General features: G+C 37.6%; 2 protein-coding genes across 8 annotated transcripts in view; one reads left to right on the top strand and one right to left on the bottom strand.

Annotated features, from left to right (window-relative positions):
* The window catches only part of RalGPS (Ral GEF with PH domain and SH3 binding motif), a 385,336-nt gene that overhangs the window by 59,309 nt on the left and 301,721 nt on the right, over positions 1-24,306 (top strand). For 3 of the 7 annotated variants that reach the window (XM_081744127.1, XM_081744132.1, XM_081744129.1), the window contains exon 1: positions 18,869-19,098. The exons of 2 other annotated variants lie outside the window; for them this stretch is intronic. The gene's annotated coding sequence lies outside the window, so the exon portion shown is untranslated. Of the gene's footprint in view, positions 1-18,868; positions 19,099-24,306 lie in introns of those variants that run through there. 2 more of the 7 variants (XM_081744135.1, XM_081744134.1) reach the window with 1 other exon arrangement.
* On the bottom strand, positions 5,940-6,521 carry LOC145674124 (protein GVQW3-like). The gene has a single exon (XM_081743951.1). It carries the CDS (start codon positions 6,519-6,521, stop codon positions 5,940-5,942), a length of 582 nt encoding a protein of 193 aa, XP_081600077.1.

Below are 24,306 nucleotides of genomic sequence, written 5' to 3'. Positions count from 1 at the left end.
GAGGTAATAGTGCCATTGATTCACAACATAGTACAATATTTAGTACAAAACTAGGAAGGGCTCCCACGCCTTCGATAGAGAAAGCTAGCATTTGATTTCCACTGGGAACCGATGTGGTTCGGATCTACATGAAGCTGTAGATACATCGAGGTCTAGTGCTGTCAGCGGCTCGGCTCACGGCTCAGTCACCACCGAGGCGAGCCGAGAAGTGAGCCGAGCCAACAGCTCACCCAACCGTGCCGGCTCGAGCCCTCGGCTCATTTGGGCTGAACCGAGCCGAAACGATGACTCACCCCAACCGAGCCGGCTCGAGACGATGGCTCACCTGAGTTGAGCTGAACCGAGCCGATGGTTCATCGCAACCGAGCCGGCTCGAGTCGATAGCTCAGTTGAACCGAGCCAAACCGGTTGACATCACTATCGAGGTCGTATATGGCTTCAGTACTGAAAGGGACGCTAACTAGAATTCAATCATCAAATATTAGGAAGCATGAAGACCTGGCAGACGCAATCAAAAAGACATGAGATTGTGAGAAGGTTACTAGTCGTATTTCAGTCTTACCTATTGTTTCTGAAAGCATTGCAACTGGAACGGATAAACGGTAAATGCATTTCAACAAACCCCAAAGATCAGCAATTCTGAACACCAGTCATATGGTGAGTTTGTTCGTTGGAGAAGACTACGCTTGCGAGAGACGGCTGTCACAGGAGTATAAGATAGAGCCTGTTTAAACTGAGAAATAGTAGTGATAATAATAATAATAATAATAATAATAATAATAATAATAATAATAATAATAATAATAATAATAATAATAGTGGTCAACATCGTGCCTGTGGTTTTTCTCAGGTTTCTTTCTTTTCCCTAAACATTTTCTCATAATCATTCACTTTCAGTAATCATCCATCTCCTTTAAACCATGCTTATTGGCAGTAAATATGAAGATTAGATAGGAAAGCATGAGCTAAGCAAACCTGCTCGCAGTGAGCACAGTTTACAAATGCAGTTGTCATATATGTAGCACTTGTAGTTCTATAGATTCAAACTGGAGATAATGCGGTGAAATCCAAAGTCCAGGCGCCTTATGCAAGCATCCGGCCTTTTAAAAGCGAAACGAATTGTGATTCTAAAACGTGGGGCAGAAAATTGGTACAAAGTGAACGACTGGTGCCGTAAAAACTTGTCACGGCGCCAGACGTATTCCACTGATTCTGAAATAATGAATCAGTGGGGTATCTGATGAACGATGTATAGTCGAGAGAAATGGACATTTAGAGACTGTATAAATCAGTACAGCCATCAGAAATGAGACATTTCGTCAGCTTAAGTCTGGAAGTTTGAAGAGTAAGACTGTCATCCGTATTAGCTGACCAGGAATCAAGAACTTCCGAACGATCATCAGAAGGACTAGGCCACAGGCAAATGTAGAATATTATCAGATCTGCTTTGTACATATTTGCCGACTTCCAGGTGAAGGATTTTATTGATGCTGGGAAGGATCCAGAGCATACCGATACCTGTGCATACATGGGTCTCATGATCTCTGCAGCCGTTGAGATGATTAGAAAGATCATACCACGAGTGCGTAGTTGCGCTGATGGATCCAACAAAAGTTTAGGGTAGCAATTGTGCCACGATATGACACCAGTAAAAGTGTAGTTCTTTTTCAAAACCAGTTTGGCCTACATTCAATACATTATTTAGCTGTAGTTCTTCATTCAGCATCTGCTTATGAATCGACATTACGAAATCGTCGGCTACTTTTGCGAGAACTATTTCTTTTGTTCTCCAAATTTTGGTGACGCAATAAGCTGCGGCCGACTGAGGATCCTATTACGACGCTTAAATCGGAGAATCCAGACACCGATTGTAATTCCAGACATTGTAATTCCTTAAAGCTCAGGCAGTTGTGTGGATCAATGGTTGATTTCATTTGCGAGGCTCACAAACGCAGCGTGTGGTCATGAAATACAGCGCACTTCCCAACCATTTCCTCAATTTTTTGTACTACAACCTCGTTTATCGTTTTGATCGTTGGTTTTGGCTCATTTGAATCTTGTCGCATTCATACGTTTTCATCAACTTGAACTCATTCTTAACATTTTTTCCTAGTTTTCTCTTTTCGAGGATCCTGTCACTTGAAACGATATTCAGTGAAGGAACTCTCTCTGTATACTCGTCATCCAGAACAACTCTTTTTCTCTTTGGGAAAGGTTCCCGGTCAGATCCGAATGACAAAGCTTGTTATGCTTGTGCAGCCGTAAAGCTGACGCCATTTCAACATTATCGTCATCTCCGAAATCCATTTCATCATCTCTGTCTTCACAATCACCTATTTATCTCATTGTTTTGACCTCTTCAACCGCATCTATGTCTTCTGACAGAAGCGACATAATTTGATTAGAGTACGTTGGTTTTATCTTGGCACGCTTCCCGTTTAAAGGATGGATCTGTCTGCAACGCATTGTTCCCACACCACGGTTAAGTTGACATTACAATACGCTAGGGAACACAGCAAATCGTGACACCATTCCTAAATCACTGTAACACACTTGTTCGCATGTGGCAATGAGCACTTTAAACACCCGCCAAATAGCAATGATCTCATTTTATGGGCTGGATGACAACTAACGTTACCTATACGACAAAGCCAATAAGACGTCTATTGGATTAAAACGTTCACGTGAGTACTGGCAGAAAATAATTTAAAAGCCAATCAAGTGCACTGGCGGGAAGTGTGCCAAGATAACACAAACACACACTAAGCATTGCTATCTTCCGTTTGTTTATTTTCCGTTCAGAAGAACCATACTTCTTCACGAGAGAGGAAACGTGACTTTTGGATCCGTTTGTCTACTTGCAATATAAAAACAAAGTCAGAGACCTTTATGAAACAAGTATAGAGACAAGTAATTCACAAGAAACAAAAATCCAGCTTTAACCTAAATCGAACATAAATAAACTAACATCCATAAGGAGCTAGGGATAGTCGTAAGGTGCCTTACGGATTGCTTACCGCGTAGGCACTAGTTGTAACTATTGTTAGCAACAAGCTCCTTCCTACCATCAAACCACTTAATACACATTTCCGGACAAATAGGCAGTTGTTTCGTCGGTCCGCTCTTTTTTCGTGAGGGAGAAATACGTTTCACCTGTAAGCGAATAGTTCGGAGAGAAAACAAAACATGGGACATTTAAACCTAGAATACTATAGGTGGGTTTTTGAGCCCCGCATACTGCTCCAACATGTTCAACCAAGCTTACATTTTGTTCTTAACATGTTTATTTTTTAATAACGTAGTAAACGCAGAATAAGATTGCTTATGGATTTATTCACATGTTACTAAGGAATACCCTTGCGTACAACTTGTCTTATGCAATTTACAAGAAGCTGACAACGAAACATTGTCATTGTGCCCCTTTCTTTCGAACTGACACTTGGTTTCCGCCAAACTCACCAGGCAGCACTGCCCCGTGTGCAAAGTGCCGCCAACTATCATCGGTCCGCCGTCGCCACCAAAGTGAAGTTAAAATGACTGCCGGCATCAATGTGTTTTCGATTCCAAGCGGAAAGTCACCAAAGCGGAAGCGAAGCGGCTGCCGTCGTCGGAAAGTTAACTGGCAGTTGTCGTTTTTCCGCCAGGCGGCGTTATAGATACTTTTCGACGAATGACCGCTGAATGATAGTGAGAACTCGGTAACGTCCGCTGCTGGGATATAAGAACAATAGGTGGCAGAACTGCTACTCATGTAATTGTTGTCAGATTTTCATAAACTTACAGAACTATTTTCATGACTGATTACAGCAGAACATGTTATGTTATTCGTTACTTGGCAAAAATATACTGCGGAAAGCTTTGCCCGTTGCAAAGAATAAAATCCAATTCAAAATTCTCACTGACATTTACAAGTTACTTCTTATATGCTTGGAAGGCCTTGTCTTTGGTGTTAAATTAACATACAAGTACGCTAAAGCGGTAGTTATTTTGTGTGTTAACCATGTATTGGTATAGAACTTTCAGGGTATAAATACCAATGCAATACCTTTTTTGCAAAATTGAGAGTAGAGAATTAAAGACGGCAGACAAGAGCCCATGTAGCGGGTTAATGGCGGTACTGGTGGTTTTAAGCCGGCACTAGCGGTTCAGACGAGGAGAAACGGCGGATGCCGCATTATTACCGCCATGGGGTAGAATTGCGGCATTCGTGTAATTTCGTAACGGTACCGCCGCTTTAAGCCATCATCGGCCCGCCAAATTTTCGACGGCAGTCCGCCGCGGTTTGCTGTCGGTCCGACTACGTCTTCTTGTACATGGGGTGGAGGCCACCCAACGATGTTTACCAGGTGATGGCCTAAGGTCAACTGTCCGTGCGCATATCAGAAGTTCACAAGATTGGAGGTGGTAGTCGACAGGACGTAGAAGTAGTGTTGTAGGGTTCAAACGGTAGCGGGCGAGAGACAAGGGCAAATATACATAAAGGAATACCTTTTCAGAGCTTTCCAGGTAAGTGAGGAGAAAGAAAGAAAGTAATCTGATCGAGAGGCTCGGAGACCAAGAGTAAGGTCAGCAGAGATGATCAGAAGAAAGGAATGGATGTGCAGATGCACATATACACTGACATACATGTGTGGATCTCGCATATCCTCTCTTTTCCTGCCTTAACCCTATGGGATCTGTTTCCTTTCCTTTACTGCCTCTGACCATTTTTCTCATTACAGGTCTAGAGGCCTCCAACTCCCCAATCCCTTCCTGTCTACCCGGCAGACTCTGGGCGTATTCCCTCCTGACCTCCATCTGTCTAAATATATGCGAGTTCCCGGATCGTGGATTGTTAGGAAAGATCGTTTACTTGTCAGTTATGGAAATCCAAAGAAAGTCAGAGAAATCAATATAAGAACTTCAGTGTGAACCCTGAATATGTTGATATAACTTGAAACATGTAGCATGCCCATATTACTACGATAGTATCATATACAGTATAAGATAGATGTGTTGAAGCGAATTAGAAGTGGTGAGAAATTTCTGAATAATAACCTCGATTTTTAATTACACAATGAAGTATATGACCATTGTCTCAAGAGTACATATAATTTACCTGATAATAGTTAAAGTTAAAACTTGCTGAATTTTACTTTCCAAATTTAACTTCATTCAAGATTGCATTGGTTTGATAGGCAAATGATTTCTGCATTGCAAAATTGTCAAAAGTGTTGCTGAAAATACACTTTTGACTTGAATTATAATTTTTATGTATATCTTAGCAATATGTTGCACATGTATACAATAAATAAATTATATTTATCAACGCACTGTGAGTCAAGCTAATATATATATATATATATATATATATATATATATATATATATATATATATACACGAGGAGGGATCAAAAAGTAATGCCTTCTGTGTCACAAAAATGTATTAATGAGCATAGAACAAGACAAGTTGACTGTCCTCTACAGAATACTACCCTTCAACATAGTCTCCATGAATTTGAACACATTTACGCCATATTTGAACCCAGGCGTCAAAACCTTTTTGAAAAAAATTCAGGAGGTTGCTTTTTGACCCATGATTGTACAGCTGTTTTAACTTCATCCAAATCATTGAATCGGCATCCACGTAGGTGTTCTTTTAAAGGGCCAAACATATAAAAGTCAGATGGGGCCAAATCAGGGATGTAGGGTGGGTGAGGCTCAACTGACCAACCCATTTTCGCAATCGCCTGAGTTGTGAAAAATGACATGTGTGGGCGCGCATTATCGTGATGGATTTTGATGGAATGATTATCTTTTAGTGGTCTCTTCTTTCATAGCGCTTCCTTAAGTTTCCGAAGTGTGTTTACGTAGGTTTCGCTGTCAATTGTGGCACGATCTTGCAGGAAATCAACAAGAATAACGCCCTGTGTATCTCAAAAGACTGTTGCGATAATCTTCTAGGTTGATCTGGAAGACTTGAATTTATTGGGACGGAGAAAATCACTGTGACACCATTCCTTGGATTGCACTTTACTCTCAGGGTCATACAGGTATGCCCACGTCTCATCTCCACTGACAACATTTTTGAAGAAGTCTTGATTTTCAACTGCAAATGCGTCCAGGAGCTCTTGGCAAATGTCCACTCGCCGCCTCCGATTATCAACAGTCAATTGCTTAGGTACACACTTAGCACACACTTTATGATATCCCAAGTCAGCAATTATTCCTTGGGCAGAAACATACGAGATGCTCAAAGCATCAGCAACACTCTGAACTGTAATGCGCCTGTCTCCTCGAATCAATTCCTCAGCACGTTCTCGATTTGCATCTGTGATCGATGTTGTCGGTCGGCCGCTTCTTGGTTTATCAGCGATTTCTGTTTCTCCGTTGCTAAACTTCTTCACCCAACGCCGTACATTGCTAATGTCCATTATCGCATACCCATAAACATTCTTCAAGTGCATATGGATTTCCTTAGGTAGACAACCTTCTTTCGCCAAAAATTCGATGACGACTCTTTCTTTTAGCTTCAGATCCATGGTATTATAACTCAATCTGAAAAAGAAAAGACTACATTAGTGGAGGAAGACTACCTCTATAACGTCATGCATAAATAAGTCAGTAGCTGTAATAGAAAACAAAATATAATGAGAGAGGCATCTCGATCAAATTCTCAACATAGAAGAGGTTCGGATCTGAGATGTTTTTTATCATTTCATTTTGACGGTGCAACTTGAGAGAAGGGCACATATTTAAAAAAAAAACGATCGAAAGTGACGGATATTATTGTCGAATCCATAGTTTCCAGGGTCGCCGAGACGAACAGTGACACTTCCGATGCCGTTTAAATCCAAATTCACCCTTAGGGCCGCGGTTGCTCACTGATAGAGCGTTCACCTCTGGTGCATGGGGTTCTTGATTCGATCGCAGCTCGCGCCAAGTGAGCTTTGTGGTGGACAAACACCGTGTGCGTGGGTTTTCTCGGGATTCTCTCATTGCCCCCACTTTCTCCATTCCACCGCTTCATTCACTTATCATCATCACCGTCTCTTTTAGTCTAGCCGGCATCATAAGCCTGGGATGTAAAACTTAAATATTTAATTACCAAATTCACCCCTTTACGACCAAAATGAAACGTATTGTCTCCGTTCGAAGAACGAGTACTCTGTTAGTAAATCCTATTTACAAACGCGTCAAACTAACTTCTAATAATAAACATACACACTGATAGATTGTGTTACTTACGCTGCTGCTTGACTGCCTGACGCTAATAGATGTCGCTAGCTCGGAGTCAATTTGCCGATTTAAAGCTATTGACGATTTATTTGCAGCTTAAAAAATGTTTTAATTAAATTATTTGAAAATATGGCAAAGACCGTAACAATAGTTAGGTTTTAGCATTACTATTCGTGTGACAGAATGTTATATGATGTGCAAGCTCAGAGAAAGCAAGTTGAGAATGCTGGAAGAGTATTGCCAGAACGAACTTAAAAGGAATTAATTTTGAATCAATAACTAATGACGCAATAATTATTTAGTCAATAGCTGGTATTGGTATTGAATCAAAATTATACTAGCCAACACCAATATCCTGTCTCCGTGACATACGGTTCCCGAGATATGACTCCTTAAATTTCTGAAATCGGAACTATTTTGGCCAATATCTCGGGAACGGTAAGAGTGATGCGTAAAATTCCATCACTTATTTCAGATGGTTTTTGTTGCTCTGTCAAATAGAGGGTTCAAAATTGAATCATCAACACTAATATAATCTCTCTGTGAATTACGGTTTGCGAGATATGACTCTAGATCTCCCGAAATCGGAACTTTTTTTTTTTTTTTTTTTTTGCCAATATCTCGGGAACGGCAAGAGTGACGCCAAAGATCCTATTACTTCTTTTAGATAGCTTTTGATGTTCTATCAAATGGAAGGCTCAAAATTGAAAAATTCGCAAATAACAGACACACACACAGAGAGAGATATAGATAATTCAGTAATGACCTTTTAAAGTTCGTTGGTAAGTAAATCAATAAAATAAATTTGTTAAATGTAAAGAACTACAACTTTTAATTAAACACGATTTTGACCTATAGTGTAAGGCAAATCGAAGCTGGAATGCATCAGCTAGTAATAAAAATTATGATAGTAAAATACTTCTTCCTAGATTGTAAAGTATTTTAACACCTCTTGCAGGATCAGCAACATAACATTGTTTCTCTTGACTTAAAATATAATTTGACTGGCTTCTTGTTTATGGCTTTCCTTTATTGCTGTTTGTTTGATTCTCTTAAGTATCATATTCTGTTTGTATTTGTTCATTCATTGCAGAATATTCTTTCTGGACTCGCTATATCAAATCCGAACAATTCGATTATGAAAAGTTACCACCACGTAATAATTCAGTGGTACCAAATGATGAGGAAAAATTAAAAAAAAAAAGTTGAAAGTGAAATTGTTCTTGTGTCGTTCCGCATGCAATACTGTACACAATTCCTAAAGAAAGGCAAGCGTGGGGAAGGTAGATGTTGAATGTGCCACACTTTGACAGTGAAAGTTTGGTTTAGTAGCTTCGTAAAAGTACAACAAAGAGAGCAGTAACCTATGTTCACTCAGAACCTCTTGACAATTCTGTGTTTCACAGAAGTATTTTATTTTCCTAGATTATCATGTTATCATTAACTCTGGTGTATTTTTATTTCATAATCATATTACTTAACATTAAGGCTTATTTTGCAAACTAATATATATATATATATATATATATATATATATATATATATATATATATATATAAAGAAAAAGTTAAGGTATTAAACACAGTAATTACATAAATTTGCTCCGACAGCTGTTTATAAAATATGTTGAGAACATCAGCACTTTGAAATACAGAACAGGCACTCCGTTCACAGATCAAAGATAACTCAGAGTGTGATTGCAAATATATGTGACATAAACTATGTAGTTTTTCGTACGGAATTTGTTGGTAGCGCAAAATTTCTAATTGAAAGAAGCGTTAATAATCTAATTGACTACAATATTCAAAAAATATTTGAGAGATATGTATAAGAAAAAATATTTGAGAGATATATATAAGAAAAAAAATATTTTAAGGGTAAGCTGTAGGTACCCGTTTCGTATAGCTTCGGTACAGAATGGTACTCTAAACTTTAAATCATCTGATCTTGACCAGGTACGGCTCTATAATGTAGTCACAAATTCACGTTTTCCCAGTTAATACAAAAAAAAAAAAAAAGCAAAATAAACAGCTATGGACTTGTATTCCTGCATGTGAATAGGGAACTACTGAACAAAAATTTATATATATACACAGGGTGGTAAGAAACTATTTGAACAAACTTCAGAGCTGATTCCTGACACCGAAACAAGCAAAAAAAGTCCTGTATAACTTTGGTCAGTGAGGGATAATTTCGGCTATATAAGGTGCCGAAAGCGTGGGAAAAATGAACTTCAGAGGGGTGTAATTAAAAAACAACGCAACGTAAAGAGTGTGGTTTAGAATATGACACTCGAAGTCATACCTGCTCGATTGAAAAATTTATGCTTCAAACCTCCGCAAGATGTGTGTGAGGGATTCCTCAAAGGAACGTAGGGATCTCCTATAACCTGGCAAGAATCAGCTCCCGAAGTTTGTTCAAATAGTTTGTTACCACCCTGTATATATATATAATATGGAGTCTGCAACCTTAATGGGTGTTAAAATGAGAAATTTGACAACATAATGTAAGTTATGTATTCACGTGTTCTGGCTTAGCTCTTTCTAGCGTTCGCCTGCTTAACAGAATAATCCTTTAAACACCTGTCCTTACGTATAATGCAATCATATTTTTAACTACACTAAAATAATATCCTTTTGCTGCCTCCTTGCGGCAAGCTGGAGAATAAGGAATATGGTGGAGAATCTAAGGTGTGCGCTGATCCACGCTTCACACAGAAAAAACATATTTTTTCAGGGCAAGAGGAACACCGCAATAGAGTTTCAATATAGTTTGCTACGCTCATATACCAATTATCACGAAGGAAGGAACAAAATACATTATAAATTTCGGTTTAGTAATATGTTTCATATCTTTTTTTAAGCATTTAAAAAATGAATTAATGCTATTGAATTATATTTTATTTACCTCTAAAAACATCACCCTGAAGGCAAGCGTGCAAATCTACAGACAAATATGTGTGTACTATCAAATAAATAATTATATAATAGAAATAAGTAAATAGCCAGTTGTCAAGTCATGTAGGTAGGTTTAAGGCGGGGAATACTCGTGGAAAATTCAGTAGACTGCGGAACTTCATTTTTATGTTTTGAAGCTTCCTCGCGGATATATTGGTTAGCAAACGCGTCTTCCGCTTGGGACACTAGAGATTGATTTCCGGTAGGAGCACTGTGGTTTAGATTCTACGTTAAACACTAGGTCAACCAATGTATAGGCACTGAAAACGAATTGTCAAATTTGCTTTAGAAACGATCGAAATTGAATGCATACTTGAACTTCAGTGCTTCATAAAAATATTATCGTGTGTCCATTTTACAAGTTAATAAATATTATAAATAGAGTGCGTATGTTAATTGCTCCGTAAAATGAAATGAAATAAAATCTTTCATTTTTACGTCTCATTATTATACCTGGGAGGGTAAAGAAGATGGTGATGATGAGAAATGAATGCAATAGTGGAGTGAATAAAGTGGTAGAAAACGGGAGAACCCCGAGAAAACCCATGAAAACGGCATTTGACCACCATAAAGCCCACTTGGCGCGAGCTAGGATCGAACCAGGGACCCTACGCGCCAGAGATGAACGCTCAACCACTGAGCCACCGTGCCACCTGTTAATTGATACGTAACCGAATGATTTTCGTAGAATCGATTGAGAAATTCAAATGAAAGAAGCAAGTTGAACAGTGTTGATAACATCAATTCTTAAAGGGGGCATGGTTGTTCAGTGGTAGAGGCCTTACCTGTAGTGCGTGGGGTCCCTTTTTCGATCCCCGGTCAAGCAAGTTTATAGTGGACATCATCGTGTCCGTGTGTTTCCTCGGAGTAGCCAGGTTTCCTCCCACTTTCTTATTCTACCAATTTTTCCATAATCATTCACCTTTCCTAAATGATCTCTCAGCCTAAAGGGCATAATTGTGGGACGTTACACTGAAAGTTTTGATTGGGTTCTTTCTGAGAGCTCTTTCGTACTCAAGGTACGCACTTAAAAATGATCCTAATCGTAGTGATGATGTAGTATTTAACGATGAAACTCATTAAATTTCCACAGATGACCCATGAGTTTTTCGTATGAAATGAGTAATAAGGGAAACACTTAAAAGTTGAATCTTTAATCTAACGTTCCACTGTTATGTCCTTTAAACTAAAGGAGATGGATCGTTAATGTAATTACTTAAAATAATTAGTGGAATAAAAATGTGGGGGGAAACGATGACAGAACTCACGGATACGTATTTATTCACCATAAACACATGACCTGAAACGAATCATGGTGCAGCCACGGTGGGTTAGTGATAGAGCGCTCGCATCTGGCGCGTGGGGTCCCTGAATCGATCCCAGCTCCCACGAAGTAGGCTTGGTGGTGGATAGCATTGTATCCGTTTTCTTTCGCAGTTTTCTTCCAAATTTTCAATCCACCAATTATCTACCCGTCTCCTTTAACCTAAGACAGGATTTCTCAAACTGGGGTTTCGGAGAGGAATTTATGGGGATCGTGAATGGATGTGAAAATGACAAGTATAATCAGGATCTAGTGATGGAGAAAAAATATTTTAATTTCCTATTCGATAGACATATTTTTATATCCACACTTATTGGCAAATACACATTAAACAAAGTTTTAAACTACGAGGGCTGATCGAAAAAAATAAGGTTACAAAGCATAGAACTTTTATATTATTCACTGTAACTTAAAGAAAATGTATTTCTAGATTAATAACATGTCTGTCTTGTTAAAGACTTTGGTTTCTGATCATGTGTACCCGAGAAGCAGACATTAAAAATGATGACTCATCAGGAAAATTCGTCAAGAGTAGAAAGTGAGGTTACTGTTCCAATTCCTGTGGGCCAGAATCACTCACTGCTGACATTCATAGCTAGATTTTAGAGGTTTATGGGAAGGACTGAATTTGAAAGCAGCATGAAGGGAAATGATGTATCTTTAAAGAAAAACGGACCAATATTGTTAATGACAACGATGAACGCAGTGGTAGACCCAGTATTTCAACCACTGACGCTACGCTTGGAACGACTAAAGCACCCCTTCTTTAGCTCTGACCTAGCCCCAATGATATTCATCTTTTCCCTGTTCTAAAGCAAAATATGGCTGGTCCGATGCAACGACATTGCGCAAATTTTTCTAAAGATTAGATCGTTGATAATCTAAGTAATTTATGTCTTATTAACGAGGAGCAGAAAGTGCTGAAATTGCGCAAATTTCCGCCGCGACGTTGCCAACAACAGGATTTAAGGAATTGTGTGAAATTTTGCATCGAAATGAAATGTATAAAGCTATTCCTTTATGAGATATATTTTATTGCATTCTAATATTTACAAAGCAACATACTTATTTACAGAAAATTTCATTTTACAGTTTGAATGCTTGAAATTTAAATCCTACAGCTTTTAAAAATGTCATACGTGCCTTCTCATAGTTTCTCTGCGAATTCCTGAACTCAGCATACTTCCTCATGACAAACTCGCTCCTTTTGACTTCTGCTGGTCTTTGGGCCTTTGAAATTCCTTTTAATATGGACGTTATTTTCATGGCAGTTTCCGTTTGGATCTCTAACAAAGCAGAAATCACCGTATGAATATCAGGAGCAGGGAAGTAAAATTGACTATTATAATGTCTGTGAAAAGCTTCTGGTCCATTTGTCGTCCGACGCATCGTGGATGGTATAGACGCCCACATGACAGGTGGATACCTAAAATTAATAAAATAAAAAGATCCTTAGTTCATGCACACAATTATTGACAATTTATATAAAACACTAAAACATTTATAACACTAGATTCAAGAAATATTTATAGTCTTGGTCCGTAATTTGTTTACAACTATCAAAACCTGCATTTTAATCTACGTCTTACATGAAGACAGAAGAAAATTTCACTATAATTAAGTTGCATTGAGAGAAAATACCATATCAGCACAACCATTAATGTTGTGTTCAAACTAGGACAACAGTTTTTGCAGTATTAAGAGTTATTGAAGCATGTGCTACTATAGATGAAATTCAAAAGGAAGCTACTTACTTGCAACCGTCTTCTATGTAGTTTTCTAGGACGTAATCGGAAAATTTATGCCCTGTATCATCCGGCGTCATTGATATTAGTTGAGTAAAGGCATCTGATACTTCTGTTGGATGTAAATATGGCAACCCAAAAAATGCCTTTATCCATGAACCTGTAAGAAAAGCAATAATAATAATAATAATAATAATAATAATAATAATAATAATAATAATAATAATAATAATAATAATAATAATTTGTTAGAATAAGCAAGCATTGGGAAAGTAGTGAAATTGATGGATCTTACTGTTGGCTTTATAATTTCTTCATTTCGTACATTATTAGTACAGCAGTTTATTTGCTTTTAAGAATGGTGACTGAATTAAGATTCTTCAGTCAAACAGAATAAGATTCTATTTTCAACTGTATTCTGTATTAATATATAACAAAACAAAGTCCACATGGTATTATTAAATTAATAATAAAGAATAATAGACCATAATAATATCAATAATACCTAGTTCAGATTTTGGATCCATATATGCTTGTCGCAGATCATTGTCGGCTTGAATCCTCCGCCACCATGTTTGTCCCAAATGGAATCTGCAGCCACGAATGTCACAATTTGGAAACACATTCTTGATGGCTTCGTGAGCAGCTGTTTCAAAATCAACGTAAATGATTTTCAAGTCGAATCTACTGTCTAAGTTTCTTATCATCTTCCACATGGCCACATACGTATTCTTGTCTTTCTTCGGCAAAAATGCAAAACATAGAGGTAGATAATATCCATTTTTATATGCATGTATTGTATATAACTGTGTGAAATGCTTAGGAGCATAAGTGAAAGTTCCATCTGCAAATACTTCTAACCCGCTGAACTCACACAGAAAACTGAAAAGAAAATAAGATTAGTGTCAGAAAAGAAAATAGTAAACAAGACTGTAGTGTCATATCGTTAGGTGAAATGCTATGTTACGATATATTTTGTGAGAATCAAAAAAAAAAAAAAAAAACTATTTTACTATAATTTGGAAATAAGACGGAAAAAGGAACTTTTCTGTTCAAGCAACTACTTCCTATTCTACTTCTTGATGCTGTAAATGAAACTCATTTCAAAGTTAATGGTTATAAATGAAATTATACTTACTCGATATTTTTCTTACACGTGAAAAGAATTATATTAGCTTCATCATCAACAAAGATGAATCTTTCTCCGTCAATTGCTATATCATCCTGCTTCTGAACCATTTGCTGTATAGCCTCTACGGTGTTTCTGGGTAGACGAGGAGTCACCTTTCTTCGATTTTTATAAATAACGTCTCGGCATCTTTTAATTTCTTTATGATCAAGTGTGTCATGATGTTCCAATTTTGAAACTTCCTGCCTTATAATTTTATTTGGCTTCTCGTTCAATTGTTCAGTGGCTCGTCGCTTACAATTCTCTCTAAGAAAATGCCGTTGAACACCATCTTCATCTTCACAATGATTATGAATATCTTTCCTTTCTAAAACTTCACTTGTATTTTCATCCATTGTTATACTAGCATTACAGCTTTTCTTAGTACATCTGAAAGAAAGGAAATAATAATTAAATCGTATCACGTGTTCTAAACTTACTATTTAAAGAAAAATGTATTCACTATTTCACTGGCAAAAATGTTATATCTTCCATCACCTTTTAACAAAGTATAGGTCCAATTGACTGACATAAATACTAATGCAGGCTTACTTATTCACTTACGAAAGTATAGGACAAATTGCCTGGCATAAATATTAAAATAGGGACTAGACACATATTTTAACAAAATATAGACCCAACTGACTGACATGGATATTAATGTAACTTTCCATTACTTAACAAAGTATAGAAGCAACTGAATGGCATAAATATTAATATAGGTTACATCACTTAACAAAATATAGGTCCAACTTCCCGACATTAATACTAATAGTGTGTTACATCTTTTAACAAAGTATATATGGATCCTATTGACTAGCATAAATACTAATATAGGCTTACAGAACTTACTAAAATATAGGTCAAGCTGACTACTGAAAATACTAATGTAGGCTTTGCATAACTTAGCAAGCTATAGGCTTATATACATGCAAAAATTATGTACTACATTAACTTACCTCCAATTTGAGCCTTTTTTTCCTTGGCGAAAGAAACGATACTTAAAGCCTCCCATTAATACACAAGGTACACCTTTTTCTGTTTTCGTCAATGTAAACTCCATTCTGAAAGTTTCACTTATGTTTCTCCAGTTTATTGCTTCCTGTTTATATTACCCTCCTCACTAAAACTTGCGATTAATTAAATCTCGGAAACGCTTTGTTATCTCTCTGGGAGTGAAGCAAATACACAGTAATTAAAGAACTGAGGCCCTTTTCAGGCCCACAAACCAATTTCAGGTCCAAAACCTTTCTAATGTACACTGTCCGGTAAATATCTTCAGGATAAAACAGTTGAGAATGCTCTAAGAGCATTGCCAGAACGAACTTTAAAAGAATGGAGAGATCTAGCGGGAAGGATAGCTGTAATTGTTCCTAGATGTAAAGGTAAATCTTTTTATCCGCACCCTCTTCTCTTTCTCGCAAAAATTAACAAAATATCATCTCTTTATGACTTATAGTTCTCGAGATATGACTGCTTAAATATCTAGAAATTCGAACTTTTTTAGTCAGTATCACGGGAACGGTAAGTCATAGAGAGATGATATCAGTGTTAATCCCTAATAGAACATTAAACATTTTCGTACTGATATTAATTGATGGCCAGTTGCACAGTGGCCACCGGTTACTATTTGCTACCAAAATATTTACCACCCTTTTAGATATTGACCAACACCAATATGACCTCTCTATGACTTACGGTTCCTCAAATAATGCTCCTTAAATCTCTGGAAATCGGCCATTTTTGGCCAATATCATGGGAACGGTAATTCATAGAGAGACGATATTGGTCTTAATCAATACCTAAGAGGATGGTAAACACTTTGGTAGCAATATTAATTGGTGGCCATTGGCCAAACCAGAACTCTTTAAGTTCGTTGAAAACCGCGGCGAGACACAACATTCGACATGCTGCTTTAGAATTCTAACTGCATGTAGGAGGTACACGTAGATATAAGTTGCTGCATCACTCAAGGGGGCGAGCTTTCTTGCCAAGGGGCCCTATTTATCTCTAATACACTGACCACTCATTCTTGTAACAATTTATACGATAATACCTAGGTAATATATAACAAATGTTTCTCACAGCACCTAAGAACAACTAAGACGCAAATGCAAATCTAAGTATCATTTATAGAAAGGTGAAAGGATAGTTATTAAGATATGTGGTAGACACACCTGAAATATGTATACAAGTGCTTGTTTCTGATTGGCCAAAACTGGAAGATATAGACAAATCTTTATTTCTGATTGGTCGAACGTCTGTTCACGATATTTCAAGAGAACTTCTAGAAATATTTATATATATTGTTTATTTTATATATGTTTGTTTTCCTTACAGTATTTCAAAACTATTTGCTTTCAATAACTATATTCTTACAGTTTTAATCTTACAGTTAGATATGATACGGAAAATGAATGACTGGGACACATTCCCCAGTCACCCTCTCTAACGACGCCATTGCACACATATAATATAGATGACTGAAAATGCTATTGTTATCCATTACTTTGTATTTTTTTTTTTTTTGTTAAAACGACTTGCATTTTGGTGACTGTTTTTATTAGTCGATATACTTATGGTAATGATGGCAACGTTGCACAAGATTTTTTTCGCAATTTCCAATTTTGTTGCCTGCTCATTAAGGCTTTATCTGTGTCAACAGATAAGCGTGGGAAAATTTGCGCAATGTCGGTGCACCCGGCTGGTCACCATTATCTGGCATGCGATGATGTCAAAACCGCTCTCTCGCGGTGGTTACGAGAACTTCACACGGATTTCTATCCAGATGGTATAGAAAACTTTATCTGCCGTTGTAACGAACTGTTGGACAAAAACTGTGATTACATCGAGGACTGTTGTTGAATGCCTTCTGTTATCGGGTGTGTTGATCATCCAGCTATATTTCACACACAAGCCATGTTTCGTAAATTTTTCTTTAGCGTGGGAGACCCGGATTCTATTCCCGGCGGGAGTTCATGTGGTTCGGATTCCACGTTAATCAGTAGGTCCACGTCTGATATAGCCTCGCTGCTGAAAGGGACGCTAAACTAAAATCAACTCAACTCAACTCGTAAATTTTTCGATCATCCCTCATATTGAAGAATCGTTGTAAAAAGCAGTTGAGTGAAATTGATGAAAAAGAAGAGTGAAATTGATTAAAAACTACATGCTATATAATACAAGAAAAACAACAAATTTGCATGTTAAAATACAATTTAAAATAAAACTACACACATATATACAGAGTGTCTCAAAAGTCCTCTGACATAGGATAGCTCTGTTATTGTCAGAGTTACAACAAAATGTACGAGGGGAAATCGTCTCCAAATATGATGTTTTCAATCTAAAGTGAATGATTTTTTTTTCCTTTTTTAATGGACGAGCCGTTTGAGCTGTACACTCTATGCGCCGAATGTTAAAATGCAACGTTGTCATTAATAGAGGTTGGAGATGGCGAGGGCGAGGCTGGAGGTGGATAAATTTTGTAAGGGTATGGTGAATGGGGGCTGGGCATCGACACGTTAGTGTAAAAGACAGTATCTTCATTCACTTATGTTGTGGGTCCCGGTAAATGGCAACGCAGTATTTGCATTTAACATTGAAAGTATTGAGAGTGTACAACCCAAACACCTCGTCCGATTAAAAAAAAATTCCTTCACTTCAGATTGAAAACAACATATTTGGAGACATTTTTCCCTCTAACATTTTGTTGTAACTCTGATAATAACAGTTACCATATGTCAGGGGACTTTTGAGACACCCTGTGTACTACTGGTAAGCGATGGGGTCGTTGACGAGGGGATGTGATAAGGGTGATCGTGTATAATAGAAATAAAATCTTTCAGTGATAAAATAGATTGAAGATTTGAAAGCCTGGTCTAAGGAAAGAAAGTATTGTGTAAAACATGAGAACATAATATAGGCCCTACATATATACTGTTATTTACGATGCGAAATGAATTTTAAAAAAAATCTCGTAGATGAGGAAAGTCGGGGAAATAATTTTAACAACATATGTTCGTAATCTCTTATTACTACACCACTGTTAGTATAGAATAGAAGATGAGGATAGCGCAGATGCGAAAATTGAAAATAGTGATTTATTTAAAGGACAAGCCACTGGAGATTTTCGGGGGTTAATGCACTAGAATTATTGCAGAGACAAATTATGTAATTAATATCGTCGCCAACCGTGTGGGAGGTGGACGCAGTTCGCGTGGTGTTGCCTTGAATTGTATTTTGAGGGTCTTCTACTCGTGTATTTTATATAATAAACGTATAACTAACTGACCTACATTTAATAAATTACGTAGACAGACAAACTCCAGCTGTTGAAGGCAAAAATAATGAAACGAAGTGCAGAAACTGCCCAGCGGAAAGTGTATTACTGGGAGACGTGGCAACAGCGCTCTCGCGGCAGCTGACTGAACCTGGAACTTGCCTGGCTGTGTTCTCCTATACTGTTCGTGTTCAGTTGGTTTCTCACTTGCAGCTCGCTAGGAGTTGTGGTTTTCAGTGGACGAGGTGGTTGTTACAGTGCGCGGTTTTTGCTTTGCTGCCGGGGGAATCAGTTGCTTGTTTGAACAAATTTGCAAGGTGTCTGTTGTGGTGGGTTGAATTGTGTTAGTACTTGTTCCGTTGGTAAACAGTGACAGGTGGTAGCGGACACAAACTGTTGACCAGGTAGGTTTTTCATTTTGTATTCTTTCCTAGTGCAAGGGCAGTTTAGAAGTAACGACCGATAATGCCTCTATTTATTCAGTACCCAAGATTAAAATAACGAAATGGCAAGAATATACTTGAGCCAATTCATTTCCAAAGCAGTTTATTATTATTAATTCACTCATTGTATAATTCATACAAAATAAGTAAACGTAATATTACAGCACTTCATCATATATTTGTGTAATAAAATGTCTTAGGGAGATGGACGAGAGCATATTATAACCAGCATTTTTTTAACTGTGGTCCGCGAACCAGAAGTGGTTCTCGTGTTACGTACTTGTAATCCTCTTAGATTGAACATTGACCCCAAAAGACAGAAAAAGTAAATTTCAGGTGAATTGCGTATCACACACTAGTTGACTGAAACAGGTTGTAGAAATAGAACTTACAATTTATTATATAAATTCCAACAGCTTATAAGGGGCTGCGGTGGCTCAGTGTAGAGCGTTCACCTCTGGTGCATGAGGTCCTTGGTTCGATCCCAGCCCGCGAAAAATGAGCTTTGTGGTGGACGAAAACAGTGCGCGTGTGTTTTCAGGAGGTTCTCCCATTTCCTCCCACTTTTGTCATTCCACCATTTAATTCATTTCTCATCACCATCGTCTCCTTTAGCCTAGCCGGCATAAATGTGGGACGCAAAACTCAAACATTTCATTTTTCCAATGGCTTATATGATACCTGCAGCCAAGGAGGCCCAGAGCAGGTATTGCCGCTTTTTTATTTATTTATTTATTCTAATACAGAAAATTTAGGTTATTTTTAAAATTGACTGAAAGTTAGGTATGAAATGAACAAACTCCATGGCTCTGGATAAGTAGAGTAACAAATAAAACAGTTCTGACCGGAGCAGAATGAAATATATTAAAAATTATACTTACAATGTGTTACAGTTTCAAGGATCTAACGTCCTCTTCATCAGACACAAACACTCTGATGAAGAGGACGTTAGGTCCTTGAAACTGTAACACATTGTAAGTATAGTTTTTAATATATTTCATTCTGCTCTGGTCAGAACTGTGTTTTATTTGTTAGGTATGAAATCTTTACAATTTTGTGTATCAAATTAATTTAAACTTATTTACTTCTTTCTGCGTAATATATTTTCCTTACTAGATGCAGTTAGCATCTCGAATGACACGAAAATATGCAATTGCATTTACTGTAATTGTGTACCATTGTTTATATAAGCTGCTAATGAAGGGGACAGGAGTACGGTTTTTCGTAAGATTAGAATAAAAGTTCTCACTTGCAAAATATTGGTAATATTTTCAGGTTTGTAATTAATCCATTAATAAAATATCGATTAAATTAATCAGGAATTTTGATAATATTTAAAATATTCGTAACTAGGTATTAATTTTTTTTTCTTGAAAACAATGTGTTCTTTGCTTAACCAATAGATGCTCAAAAAGTTATATTTACAACTTTCGCCAGATGAGCTTTGTGATGGACCGGGAGGAAACGCTTGAGGTGCATATCTTTTCGGGAACCTGCCGTTTCCTCCCACTTTCGCATTCCTGTACAAAATCAATGAGCTCGTCTTCTAGGGAGCACGGTGCTAGAGTGCGTACCTCTGGTGTGTGGGGTCCCTGGTTCAATCTCTGGCCAAGTAATTGTGTGGTATACAACATCGTGTCCATGGGTTTTCTCGGGGCACTCTAGTTTCCTTTCACATTTTTATTCCATGACTTCTTCCATCATTCACTTGCTTTAATCACCCATACTACTTTGTTTAATTAGTTCGAGGTTTAACGTCATCTTCAGCGAATTGGCTATGCGAGACATGTACCTGCAACTAAACGTGGGATCGCAACATGAACTTCTGCTGGGGATTGACCCGGGTTCCACGATGAAGAAGTGTATAATAAGCATATTGACACCAGGCAGCGTTAAAATACGTGTTGTCATTGGGCTTGGTTGACGAACAGGACAAGAACGTGGAGTATCTGAGACGGTGTACAATTTACGAGAACTACGTATTATGCTGTATTTTACGTGTTTGTATTTCGAAGTACGTGATATTTCGAAAGGATCTTAAGATTCCATCAGAGCAGTAGGGCTTCGTATTTATTATTCAGTAAAAGGGTAGCCGTTTATAGTAGTTGATTTGGATTGTCTAAGACTTTTTGTTTGTTTGTTTACTATGCGTTTATTGTGAGAATCTTGATAAGCTTCTTGTTGGCTTAGTGTTTATCATGTTTTCTCGGTCATTCATACTTATACAGATTTTCTGTCTCGCAAACAAGCAGCTTTTCTTGGAGGTTGAAGAGGATTGTGAGTCACATGTTGCTTCAGAGGTCTCATAGATTTGGGTGAATAGTATGTTCTTGGGTTCCCATGATGTTTTTTCCCCTTTTCAGAGTTTGGAAATATTCATCACTAGAATGTGTTGTACTTATCATTCGTCCCCTTTTCCATTCGGGTCATAATTGTGAGACGTAGATCTTATGTTTAATTGTCCTTTATTTTATTTATTTTTTTGTTTGACTCCTTTTCTCATATTTTTAGTAAGATGTAAATTATCTTCTTTACGGAGAGCCAAATTCAAAATCGTGCTGGGAAGCATAACGGTTTAATGCTAGTTCTTCATCCTGGTGTGAAAGGTCCCTGATTCGACCTCAGGCCATGAGACTTTGTGATGGGTAACATCATGTTTGTGGGTTTTCTCGGCGTTGTCCCTTTCTTTCCACTTTATCGTTCCACCAAATATTTCATCTTTCACATTCATTATTCATCACCTTCTTGTAGCCTAGAAGGCGTGGCCGTGCGATGCAAAACTAATACTTTCATGTAATTTTAGAACCATGCTCCTTTTGTCAGGTGGTTGACACAAATGCTTTTTTTTTTTGCTCGATAGGGATAGCAGCATCTTGCATCAGGGTAATGTTTCGGATAACATATGTATTTATAACCCTTTTGTGTGCCAGTAGTTAACCTGTTCGCCGGATCTTGTTCAATTTTTTTATTTTTTTTTTTTTTCAATTTTGAGTCATCCATTCGATAGAGCATCAAAAACTATCTGAGAAACAGATGGAATATCTCGCGTCACTCTTACCATTCCCGAGATATTGGCCAATAAATGGCCGATTTCCAGAGATTTAAGGAGGCATATCTCGGGAACCATAAGTTACAGAGAGATGATATTGGTCTTGATGAATACCTTAGAGGATGGTTAACATTTTGGTACCAAATAGTAATCGGTGTCCACTGGTTTGGCCACTATTCAGTTGGCCAATGTCCACCAGTTAATATTGGTACCAAATGTTTACCATCCTCTTAGGTATTGATTAGCACCAATATCATCAGTATATGACTTACCGTTCCCAAGGTATTGGCCAAAAAATAGTTCCGATTTTGGGAGATTTCAGGAGCCATATCTTGGGAACCGTAAGTCATACAGATATGATATATTGCGAATTTTTGCCAGAAATAGGCGTGGGTAGAAAGATTCACTTTTACATGTAGCAGCAATCAGTTATTCTTCCCGCTCCATTCTTTTTAAGTTCGTTCTAGCAATGCTTTTGGAACGTTCTCAATTGGTTTAAATATTGTTCCTATGCTGTGACTTTAAGGGGAAATGAGTTTTTAAAAGTGTGGTTTTAGGTTGTATCTAATGACTCTAATTACCACAGATCAAGTTTCTTTCATTTTTGTATTTGTTTAGAAACAATTGCTCCTATTAGGTGTTAGTTCGAACGGAAAACGAACGAGAGGGAAGAACAATTTCATATATTGTTGAAAAGAGGAAGAGAAACTGGTTGGTACATTGGCTAAGACGAAACTGTATCATGAGGGACGTGCTAAAGGATATGGTGGCAGGAAAGAGAGAAAGGGGACGAAGGAGATTACTGTTGATGGACGATATCCCAACAGAAAAATGCATAGACAAATAGGTTAGAAGAAGACCGTGGAGCATGGAAGCTTTTCAGTTGCGGCAAGTGACCTGCCAGTAATGACAGGATACTGATGGTGGTAGTGGTGTTTGCCCTCTTGTCTACTGTCACTAAAAGCATTTTTAGTTTCCAGTTAAAGTTGAAAAATTCCAACGTGTATTTGACTCTTTATCTTTCATACTACCTTGGGCCTTTTGTTTACCTCTACCTCATATTGCCTTGCCGTGTAGTCCTGGCAAAAGATTGATATTCCAGTCTGTAAGTAAATTCACTATAGTGCTTTTGTCAGTTCGCATGTTTTCTAGCTTGCATTGTCTATCTTGGCAGACTTGGTACTGAATTCTACGCATTGATAAGTACACAAAAACCTGTGGAGTATAGCGCACGAATTCTTCGCTCGTATTCCTCTTTTTTTTTGTTTTCTGGTAAACTTTGTTCAATTTAGTCTTTCTCTCAGCTCTGATGTTATGAGAGGCTTTGATGAGCAGTTTAAGATTAAATACATTCAAACATTTTGAATGTCCTCCTATCGGGAATGGATCTCGGGAGCACGTACACCAAAGCGGCGTGCGCTTGCCGCTAGACCAGCTGGGATGTCTTAGATTGGTGATATTACAAGTGCTTTATTATGGTGGTACGCAACGATGAGCAGTAGAGGAAGGTTACCAAAGAGCACGCACTTAATATTCATTTTGAAAAAGCTCCAAAATAATGAAGCAAAAATTATATAAATTGAATGTTATTTTAATTGAAGGTTAGGCTACATAGTAAGAAATGGAAAACTTTACTACTAAATGTAGATATGGAGATATACGTTAAAAAGTGAAAAAAATCGTACTCTTAAGAACCACTGTCCCAAAGAGTGCGTTTCGTGGTCCCTAAGAGTGTGCACTCAACACTTATCATACTTGAAACCCAAATCCCGTTCGTAAGACGAACACTGATCATGTCACCATCGTTCACAATTAATGCACTGAATCCAGTCCTCGTCAATTGGTTCTTCATGCAATTCGTGACACATTGGGCTTGGAATTTGGTTGATCTCAGCTGCAGTTTTCTCTGTTGAAGTGAATGGTTCGTTGAGATAATGAAAAAGTTTTTTTCTTTGACTTAACATTTCCTTTAATTCGTTTGCTCTGAAGGACCTTGTGAAATGGAGACCTAGTAAAAATTTCAGATCGACGTTCGGTACGTGCAGTTTGTCGTATTTCTCTTATTTCGGAAGAGGAATAATGTAGCTCAGATGAACAGACGTGTTTGAAGTTGCGGCTTC

Source organism: Thermobia domestica, chromosome 17 (assembly GCF_964235325.1).
Source record: "Thermobia domestica chromosome 17, izTheDome1.hap1.1, whole genome shotgun sequence".
NCBI classification, from domain to species: Eukaryota; Metazoa; Arthropoda; class Insecta; order Zygentoma; family Lepismatidae; genus Thermobia; species Thermobia domestica.
The sequence above is the reverse complement of the archived record's forward strand: the minus strand, read 5'-3'. Positions and strand labels throughout refer to the sequence as shown.